A 10816-nucleotide genomic window follows, 5' to 3' on the forward strand; every position below is an offset into this window, starting at 1 on the left:
TGAGAGGTTCTTGAGCTTGTTGCTAGCTTTACAACAAGCCCAAGTTCATCGAAAACGGAATCCGCATGCATCTTCTATTGCGTTTTCGAGTTTGGACGTCTTCATTGTTTCTTAACGGTGGGAGACTCCCTCTCTAAAATCATCTAAAATGTTCTGTGAGGAGTCTCCATATTTCCAGTTTTTGTTGGGGTTCTATTCGTCGTTATCTTTCCAACAAAATTGGTTTCATATCAATCGGGGTCCGGACACAAAAGTTATCACAGTTTTTGTATAACATGATTTCCTGCTGGCCCGGTTTCTAGCCCGGCGTGACCGGCCGTCTGACCGGATGGCCCGGTTCAAACCGGCCCCTGGACCGGTGCCATCCGGGCACTATCCAGTAAGCTTTTAATCTTGGTCCGGTTTCTAGCCCGGCGTGACCGGCCGTCTGACTGGATGGCCCGGTTCAAACCGGCCCCTGGACCGGTGCCATCCGGACACTATCCAGTAAGCTTTTCTGCTTGGTCCGGTCACTAGCCCGGTCGACCGGTCTGTGGACCGGATGGCCCGGTCTGTGGCCCGGTCTGACCGGGTCCTGAACCGGACGGCCCGGTCCCAGGCCCGGTTGACCGGCCTCCTCGACGGCTGACTCAGCCCAACTTTTCCCCAACGGTTATATTTGCTCTTGGGCTATAAATAGCCCTTCTTCCACCTTGGGCTGGTAAGTTCTTCCCATTCTCTCTCCTCCATTGTTGCATTTGAAGAACTTGCTCTCCCCTTTGATTCCTCCAACCATTCTTGCTCATTCTTGAGGGATCTAAGAGAGGAGATCTAGATCTACACTTCCACCAATCCATTTCTTCTCTAAGTGAGGGAATCTCTTGGGATCTAGATCTTGGAGTCTTTTGTTGACTTTCCCCATTGTTCTTCCTCTCCAATCTCATCCTAGCATTTGTTGTTTGGGTGGGATTTGAGAGTGAAGGACTTGAACACCTCTAGTGTTCTTGCTTTGCATCATTGCATAGTGTTGAGCTCTCCACCACGATTAGTTCGAGTGAGAGATCGTGAGCTTGTTACTCTTGGAGGAAACCTCCTAGTTGGCTTGGCGGTTGGTGCTCCGGTGATCTCTTCAAGAAGATTGTGAAGAGGCCCGGGCTTCTCCTTCGTGGAGCTTGTGAAGTGGTTGTGGAGCTTGCCATCTCCGGAGCGGAGGAAAAGCTAACCATAAGGAAAGGGCCATTATCCTTCGTGGGTGTGGTTCGGAGAATAGGGTGAGCCTTCGTGGCGTGGGGAATCCTTCGTGGGACCTCCACCCCTCCAAACGTGACGTACCTTGTTGCAAAGCAAGGGAACACGGGAATACATCCTCGTCTCTGCGTGCCTCGGTTATTTCTATACCCGAGCTCTCTTTCCTTGTGATAGCCATCGTGCTTGAAGTTCATATATCTTGCTATCACTTGTGCTACATAAATCTTGTGCCTATCTTGCTTAGCTCTAGTTGCTATTGTTACACTTAGTTGAGCTTAGCATACTTAGGGTTTGTGCTTGTAAACTAAACGTTAGTTTAATTCCGCATTCTTACAAGACAAATCCGCAAGAGTTTTTAATTGCCTATTCACCCCCCCCTCTAGGCGGCATCTCGATCTTTCAGGAAGAAGCCTGCGGGCGCCAAGCCCGCCGTCAAGAAGACCACCTCGCGGAAGAAGGCCGCCCCGGTGCCCACAATCGCCGACCCTCCACCCATCGTGCACGAGGTGCTCGATGTAATGCCCACAACGACGACGTTGTTCATGGGGCTTCTCCAAGACGCAGGTTTGAGGGTTCTAGTCCCTGCCCTCAGTTCTCAGTTTTAAGGGTTTGAGGGTTCTAGTTTTTGCCCCTGTTTTTCACCTCTTAAAAGTGCTAAAAAGCCCATTCTCAACCCTTAAACTGCTTTGAAAATTTGAAGGTTTAGGGGCTCTACTAGTGATGCTCTAACAAGCTAAAATTTCATGATACCTTGCAGAGAAAAAAGGTAGGAAACGATTGGCATCTAGCATATGAAGAAAATAAAAACCACATGGTCCGCGCGGAGATTGCCACTGTCGGCGAGAGCACGCAGAGCATCCTGGAGCTAGACGTCGGGCAGACGGCCGGCGCATCCCAGACGGCATTGCAGGCAGCGCTCTGTGCCGTGCTCCTTAGCATGGAGGATCAAGAGGCAGCGTTTTTCGGCGCTGATCTCCCAAGGTTTAAGGTAGCTGGTGACCTCATGATGAACACCACTGGGTAGCCTGCCTTTTCTCACTCAGTTGGCTTTGCCATCATTAACTCTGTTCTTCAGGTTCTGTGATGACAGTTAGAACAATACTTGCAGTTGCTAGCACAGTTATCCTCTGGAGCAACCAATTGGTGCTTGTTTGCCAGTGACACATTTTATGCTGTTCAGGCAAGAAAACTGTGAATGGCAAACTAATACAACCAAGTCCACACCTTATGTTGAAGGAAGAAAAATATGAAATAAGCAGTCGCCTAGAACATTATGAATCTTAGCAGTACATAACTCATGAATAGGAGGTAATATATAGTGGTCACAGATAACAGAAACCTTTCGACACACAAATATATAGAAATTACAACGAGCTAAATTTTAGTATGTCATGATCCGACAAAATGACATTGCAGGGCATGTCCGAGTTCAACATGTATTCAAAATAATTATCATTGATAGCAGCAATCATTACAAGGCTGTAACTTATTGTTACATTGATACATTGAATAAATAGTCGTCTAGAACAGTCTCAATGTCAGCAGCACAGAACCCATGAAAATGAAGAAATATAGTGGGCTCACACAACAGGAACCTTTCAACACACAAACATATAGGAATTACAATGAGCTTAAGTTTATAATGCTACGGTCTGGCATTACAGAGCAGTTTTGTTTGTCTGAGTTCAACATGTATTCAAAATAATTATACAATGATAGCACAAAACATTACAAAGTTGTATCTTATTGTTATAATGTTACATGGAATGATACAGATGTTACAACAACAACACGAGGTCTGAGCCAAATGTGGCAGTATTGTACATTGTTTCGTTTGACTGTAGTTTTGCAGTTTACTGAGACACTGTTTGGCGATTCCATGATAGGAAACAAGACATAGCTAATTGGACTGAATTTACTTTGTCCCCGGCGATCTGACAAACTTTACTATGGTACTATATTGTTCGCTGTGCTGCACTTTACTCCATTGCAGGAATATTCTTCTGCACTGAAAAGAGTTTCTATATCAATACCAACTGGAGTAAGTTGCAATGAAAGAATGGCAGAGTGAACTATACCTATGTTCATTGATCAAGACCAGGTAGACCTGTTCTTTATGGCATACTTGCTGCCACCTTCCAACCCTGGACGGTACACTAATGTCCACTTCTCAAATGTACAATCAATAAAGTTGTAGTATCCCGCATGAAGGTTCAAAGATCCTTCCTTCACCCTTTCCTCTATCCATGGGTATGTTAACAAGTTCAACAGTGAGCTATTAATGGATTCCTGCACCAAATAACTTACTCATTGTCAGACCATGATGATGGTTCTACTTCAGATAAGTAGACAATATATCTTTATGTTCAACTATATCAGATGCTCAAATTTCATGACACTTTCAGAGATCAAAGATAGGAAACGGTTGGCATTTAGCATGCATATGAAGACAAATTTGAGGTGTAGAGATACAAACCACACTATATCTAATTAAAAAAATTAAGAATTTGAAGGCATATGAACTCAACCAAGAAAGTAGCATGTAATCAATAGCGCGTTTACCGCCTTAAATCTTGAGATGACTTGGAATATACAAGGCTGGAAATGACTAATATGATAGTTCAATGTTTGCAATCGCGCATCACAATGATATGAAGAAAATCACCTTTTCACAATGTCTACACTGTGATTCGAAATTCAAATTTCCAGCCGCTGCTTCAGTGCTCAATCTTGCGCTCTTCCCAAGAGAGACCCAGTCTCTGATAAAGCTTCTGTTCAATAAAAACAACCAGCCTTGTATCATGTAAACGTACAAAAATGGAATATGAAAAGGGGAAATGGGGGCAAGCATTTTACCTAGAGCTGGAATCATCTTTCTTATTTTTCATGCTCATTAGTGCTTGGATGCCACCACAACGACTATGACCGACCACTAGAACATTCGGTACCTGAACAAATGCAGGTAATTTTATCAATACTGGATACCTAGTTGCTGCATAGGTTCTGTCACATCCATGTGAGGAACGAAAAATGGAAGCCATATCACAAGAGATTCTTGCCTTAAGTGTGTTAACAGCAAACTCTAGTGCCGCAGTAGTTTCTGAAGCTCCATGCTGATATTGCAACATTTTTTTTACAATTAGAACTTCCACAATAAAAACTGCATATACTGCTTTAGAAGTTCAACAAAACCTAAAGATATGCTAATTTGATAATACCTCGTATGGTGGTACCAAATTTGCTATGTTACGAACAGTAAATGCATCCCCTGGCTGAAGCCCCAAAATACTAGTAGGGCAGACCCTGGAGTCAGCACAAGCAACCACCATGAACTGGACACAGGAACATGAAACCAATGGTAATACACATAAGGATCAGTAAATTGAAAAATATGAAGATTTGGAATTCACATTACAATGCTGTACCTCTGGTGTTTGCTGCTCAGCAAGATTCTGATACTTGGTAGAATTTTCCCTGAGCACAGTTACAAAAACAACAATGTCAAGAAATAAATATATTCATCTAACATCTGAAAGCGAAACATTCATTATGTACCACATGGTCGACTTACACATAGTTCCGTTGCTTGAAGTCCATGAACCTTGCTTTCAGCTCACCCAATGGATCATAATCCCCATCTGGCTCATTTACTGTATCATGTTGAAAATCTAGAAGTTGCCGGGTCAAGCCAGAATGATCTCTCGAGGCCTTTGTACTGCATGAGATGATAAAATTTATTTTCTGATACATAATATGTTATAAAAGAAAAATTCTCTGTTCTTTTAAAAACGAAGATTTAACATCAAGCGAGCAAATCGTAAAAATTGGTGCTTTCCAGCACCATGTTTGGTTGAAGGCTACTGCTTTGTTAGCACGTCAGCATTTAATTTCAGAGATGGCACTACCCAGCTATAAGCATAACCCGTTAACCAGCCCAGAATTATCAACGGAACAAAATGTGACCACTTATGATAGACAATTGAGAGATCTTATCTGTGCAACCCATAGCATAGCGGGCTGCTGGAACCAGGCCAGTAGTTAGCATATTGACAATAGGAATCCGTGACTAAACAGTCCCAAGATTTGATTTTAATGCTACGGTGTGACCCCTGTATTATGTTAAAACAGGGAAGTAGGGCACTATGCTTATCCCTTACCATTGTATTTCCCACTGGAAGACAGCAAACTACAATTTGAATCATATCAGTGCGACATAGTTAATACTGAGTTAACAAAGTTCTGTATTACACCGCTGTCTCGCCTGAAAGAATTCGTGCGTGCCAAGATTTATTATTCCCCAATTTTGGATCTGTTTCCTCCGATCTTCTACACAGTCATACAGCACCCACGAAATGGAAACAGAGCCATGGACATTAACTTACTAGGCACTGAGAAATGAGAAAACAGCTAAATTAATCCGTGAACACAATTGCATGCAAGCTGGTCAAGTAAAACAGCACAACAGCTCCGAACAAGAAGGTTTTCCAGGGAAGCAGTACCGCAAACTGTAATTTTCGCACCAAAATGGCGTACTATAGCCGGAGAATTCAGACGAGCAGGTGATTCGTCCAAACTAACAAAGCTACAAAGTTGAGGCCTGAGATGGGTAAACTCACCGTCCAGATCCTCCGGCCCGGAGGGCACCGCCGCGCGCTCTGGAATCAGCGACCTGCCGCACGCCAAGAAAAGCCACAAAATCAAGAAAAGGAACCACGGGGAATCTGGGAGAGCTCCGGAAACGGGCGGGCGGGGAATCTGACTCACCGACACGGCGCCGCGGCTCCGGCCGGAGTCGGCGGCCGGCGCAAGGTGGCGGCACGGGGAGGCGGGCCGGAGGAGGGTGGGAGCCATGTGGTGGTGGGGGCGAGTGGTCGGTAGTACCAGCGCGCGGCTCAGGGGTCGGTGGGCTCTCGGGCATTTGAGGAAGGGGCGGCGATGGCCGAGGCTTTTCTACGGGCGCGCCGAGGTGGTGGAGGAGGGGCGGGCGACGGCGATGTGACGGAGGAACCGAGGCCCGGGCGGCGCGGCGCGGTGGTGGTGGGAGGAATAAATTAGGGTCGTTGAGCTGGTTAGCGGCGGAAACGTCGATGATTAATTTATGCAGTTGGGAAGTGGACGCGGACGAGTGTGCACGGGAATGGCGTTTTGACGGTTTGTTCGGATGCGGTGGGCGCATCCTGGCCGTCGGATTCCGTAGATGTTGGAGCGGGTGCCGTGTCAGACTTCACAGCCTTTTTGATTCCTGGGCCCACGGACACACGGGTCATGCCTTATCGACTCGTTTGGCGTTGCCAGCGCATGATGAACACTGAACAGTAGTGAGATAAATTATGTCCTTAGTCTAGTAAGAAAAAAGTTTATTTCAAGCCTTAAACTCGTAGGAAGTAAAAGTTTATTTTAAAACTTAAACCTTGTAGAGTTTGGCCTAGTATAACCCATAATTCGATCTTAGTCTCTTGTGCTCAAAACTATTTAATCCGGTCCAAATTGAAACCTTTAACGGTTTAACCAAGTTTATCGACACTCTATGGAAAAAAAATTACTACAAAAATTATCTATTTCGATCATGTGGTCCCTAATCCTCTCATGTTGTTCTCTCTCCAAGACTTAGGTCACGAGCGCGTCGTGTCTGTCGAGCAACGAGTAGCAACAACTCGACTTGCTGGGTCATGAGGAAGCCCAATGACTTACCAGCTCTTCTCGATGACCTCCCTAGAGATCTGCCGCAGAAGCACAAGAGGGCACGGAACACTGCCATCCTGGCTCTCCTACGGTCCATTTGGAAGTCCCGAAACAAGATGGTCTTCGACGCAGTTCACATGCCTACCACCCGGGTGATCGCTATGGTCGGTGACCACCTCCGCTTATGGGTCGTCCGCGCCTCATCTAGGATAGACAAAGGTCCCTGTTGGCCTGGTGCCAGTCCATCTCCTAGCATATCCCCGCCCCCCCCCCTTTGTATCCCCCCTCCTTTCTTTCTTGGGCGCGGTATGCCGCCCCAGACCCAGGAAATGCTGGTTGCAGCCTCCCCCATGGCGTCACTCCTTGTATTACTGATTTTTGATGAAATATGAAGTTCGGGTGGGAAAATCGCCTCCCGTTGATTTCTCAAAAAAATACGAGGAAACCCAATATGGGGATGAGCCAATTGATCTTGGTGGGTTGTGGTCGCATGGGCGAATGTCGTCCTCCATGGCAACATAGGAGATGGGTGGCATCGACAATGGCCAAAAGGTATAGTCGGTTGTTGGCGACAAGGTCAATGCCCAAGATTCGGCATCTCTCCCTGCTTGTCGCTGTCCACATCCCCAGAGAAGTGCAGGCCGATGGCCCCTACCCTCCCCATCACGGATGTTGCCAGGTGTCCCTGCCTCTCTCTTCATCCTTTTTCCCGGTGTGTGGAAGAAGTCTAGGGTTTAATTTGGACCGGGATTAGGATGCAGATAATCGGTATTTCCAGTTCAAATATGATTCGTCCAACTTAGGATTTAAAATACTACCTTCGTCATAAAAGATGTCTGAATTTGGACGTATTAAGGTATAGGGTGATTCTGCACCTGGGTGTTTTCAAATAAAGGGTGCATGTGCACCCTTTATTTGAAAATGCATTTTAAACATATTTAAAAATGTCAAAAAAATACAAAAAAGTCTTGTATATACATTGACATGTTACATGTTTACAAAGTTGTTTCAGGAAAAACCGATATGTTTTGTGCCATGTGTAAAAAAGACAATATTTTGTGCTAAAATAGTCTACTTCTCGAGATATTTTTTTATCTTTTATACACAGAGCACAAAAGTTGTCAATTTTATGTTAAACTTTACTTGTACATATAGAACATGTCCGTCTACATGCAAAAGATACTACATATCCATGTGCAGGCGGGATCAGTTTTAAGTTTCCGCGTGTATGTAGATCCTTTTTAATGCATAAATACATCAAAATTTAAACAATTTTCTGATATCTTTTATGGATGGATGGATGGATGGGGTAGCTTGCATAGGCGATACTAATAGATGGATATACAAATATATGGGTGCCCGATTTAAAGAATACTCAAAGGAAACGAGATGGACATTGGGCGCGAAGGTCGACATGCAGGCATGTGAATTGCGAAACATATAGAGGAGTTTCCTAGAGTAGACAGGGAGAAACTATTTTGTTGATCAAATGCACGCGGGCTCACCGTTGTTGTCTATGGGGAGTCGACAGCCGTTGCTCGTCCGGCCAGAAAACATCCTCCCGCACGGCGGTGCGCCACCGGGACTCCTCGCGGTCGTCAGGCTGCGGTCGAGCTTGATGCCGCCTTCCCGTTGCCGATGCGGGTGGAGATGATCGAGCTGCCACCGAAGCGGAAGCTGCTGCTGCGCGTGTGGCCGAAGCCAAGCGGCGAGCTGCTGATCGCAAGGTCCACGGGAGCATAGAACGGGCAGAAATGGCTTCCTCCTCCTAGCCGGACGGAGCCACATGGAGGTAGAAGAAACACCAACGAGTGGCGCTCTACGGTTCCGTGTGTACTACTAGTTGCAGTGGATCGAGCGCAGGGGAAGATAGGAAGACGAAAGGAACAGGTTTGTTCAATTCTTAGGTGGACTGAGCGTGTGGTGTGGTGAGGATGGAGACTGGAGAAGGAGAAGTGCTAGCATGAACTCTTGCTTAAAACTCGAGAAGAGCCCGTGATGATGACGACGGCGTGCTCCAGGGACGAACCGTGCAGATAGGAACTGGTGAGTCACGCGCCAATCAGTCCTCGCCTTACACGTCCGTTCCGACCACGGAACTCCACCCAAAAACGTGCGCTGGTTTGCTTCCTGGTCGTGCATCGAGACGCTCGACGGGTGAAGAGAAAAGCGCGGGACGAAATCAGTGCGCCGTGCGAGCGCTGGTGGTGATACAAAGATCAAGCTTTCAACTGAACGCCGGGCGCCGGTACGCTCGCTGGCGCCCGTACGTATCAGCTGGGCTGGGCCGGATTCGCGCGTATCCTCTCCAACAAAACGGGGTGGAGGCAACGTGCGTCCGGCCCCGTGATGTCTGTACGTATGTCTGTCGTTGACGCGGTGTTCCGGCGACCAGCAGCACGGCGCCGGTGGTGTGGCCGAGAGCAGGCCACGTGAGGCGTGACCCTAGGGCGCTCCAAGATGCTCGGTGGGAAAACGCTGTCGCGTGGGCGTGGGCGACGGGGAATTGGATCTAGCCGAGGCGAGCAGATCAGATCAAGTGAGCTGGCCGGATATTAGTGGCCCGCTCGCCAAGAAAATGGGAGATGCCGTGGCCACAAGGAAAGTACAAGGACGCTGTAAAATATGAATCACGATCTTGGACTCCTCGTCAGTTCCAAATCCTACTGGCACAGGGCGAAGAGCTTGTCTGCAGTTGCACAGAGATGAGAACTGATAGTTGATCTCGCCTCTGGCCGGGTAAATAAAAGGGTACCGTCAAGTGGGAAGAGTCATGAACCAACATTTGTTGGCTTTGAACCACTGATCGGGGCACCATAACTAACAAAAGATTTTGGTCTCTTGTTGCATATAAAAAGGTGGAGCCTAGATATCTAGGAAAGAGTTCACGTACGTTTTCCAGTTTCCTAGAATTCTCGAACAACCCTAGACCGGTCCAGAAGGGAGTGTTAAAGCAACGGGAAGGCCATCTCCAGCACCCCACCTCCCATCGCCAAGGACTTCACCACGCCTGCATCTGGCAGGCAAGAAAACTCTTTTCGTCAATTTCCTATAAATTCATCTACTAATCCCTCTGTTAGGTGCTCTAAGATATGATCAGATTATGTTAATGTTCTCCCCTAGAACGACTCTTCTTTCTGTATATGCTACTACGGCTTCAATGTTGATCAAAACAGTACGGAAGTTTGGCAGGTATGGCGTTAGTGCTACTAACATTATCTGCTTCTATTTCACCTTCGGCGATGACTGTAATTGTAAGGGTACATTGCCCCTATGTGTGGTTTTGGTAATTAATGACAACCCCTATGGACTAATGTTTTCATTGAGTTTATATAGAGGAATATTCCATAGGTACTACTTGCTCTCTATGTGTTGGATTCAAGAATGGATGCCATAAAGATAAAGATATACCTTGTGTATTGGCATCAAGATCATCGGTATGAAGATATATATGTGATATGAGCAAGAAGAAGAAATGAAGATGTAGTTCTTATGTGGAACTCAATATTAGCCATGCTCTATCTTATGTGAGTATGAGAAGATACAAGGTTGAGTTGGGCAAGTTCAAGATGAGCATCTTGAGTGAATCACATGCTTGAAGCTTGCCGTCCATTTGGTGATAATGGACTAGTGAAGATGTGCATCAATGGAGCTTTCCCATCATAGTGTATGGGGGCGCATTTGTGAGTCTTCACGAAGCAACATTGGTCAAGTGAGGCATTTCGGCTTGAGTGAAGCTTGAAGAGTTATCATCAAGATCAAGCGGGATGCGCAAGGCAAAGGTATGGCCTTGCTAGGTTTTCCTTTTACCGGTCTCAAGGTGGATGTTGGGAGACCGGATTATAGGATAGATAGCCGCACTATTAAGAGGGGCTTTCGGTTGAGTAACTTGATCACATCGTCTTAG

General features: G+C 46.3%; 1 protein-coding gene across 2 annotated transcripts; it reads right to left on the reverse strand.

The window, feature by feature from the left end:
* Positions 1-2920: 2920 nt before the first annotated feature.
* Positions 2921-6093, reverse strand: LOC124652553 (beta carbonic anhydrase 5, chloroplastic-like). 2 transcript variants are annotated; one of them, XM_047191587.1, is made up of 10 exons: positions 5992-6093; positions 5844-5896; positions 4799-4942; positions 4653-4701; positions 4446-4559; positions 4287-4340; positions 4084-4175; positions 3893-3998; positions 3306-3516; positions 2921-3230 (listed from the first exon to the last, which is right to left on the reverse strand). In XM_047191587.1, exons 1-9 carry the CDS (start codon positions 6076-6078, stop codon positions 3319-3321), a joined length of 897 nt encoding a protein of 298 aa, XP_047047543.1. In that variant the 5' UTR covers positions 6079-6093; the 3' UTR covers positions 2921-3230; positions 3306-3318. The 2 variants fall into 2 exon arrangements, with proteins under 2 accessions (XP_047047543.1, XP_047047542.1); XM_047191586.1 differs by having other exon boundaries at positions 2921-3235.
* Between the last annotated feature and the right edge of the window lie 4723 nt (positions 6094-10816).

Source organism: Lolium rigidum, chromosome 5, assembly GCF_022539505.1.
Source record: "Lolium rigidum isolate FL_2022 chromosome 5, APGP_CSIRO_Lrig_0.1, whole genome shotgun sequence".
NCBI lineage: Eukaryota > Viridiplantae > Streptophyta > Magnoliopsida > Poales > Poaceae > Lolium > Lolium rigidum.

What these genes read in the sequence shown, in the direction of transcription:
- LOC124652553 (XM_047191587.1), bottom strand. Translation starts at nt 6,078, where the DNA reads ATGGCTCCCACCCTCCTCCGGCCCGCCTCCCCGTGCCGCCACCTTGCG. An exon ending in CGGGCCGGAGGATCTGGACG is followed by an intron (nt 4,943 to 5,843) that starts GTGAGTTTACCC and finishes CATCTCATGCAG; the next exon opens with TACAAAGGCCTCGAGAGATC. An exon ending in AGTGTAGACATTGTGAAAAG is followed by an intron (nt 3,517 to 3,892) that starts GTGATTTTCTTC and finishes TATTTGGTGCAG; the next exon opens with GAATCCATTAATAGCTCACT.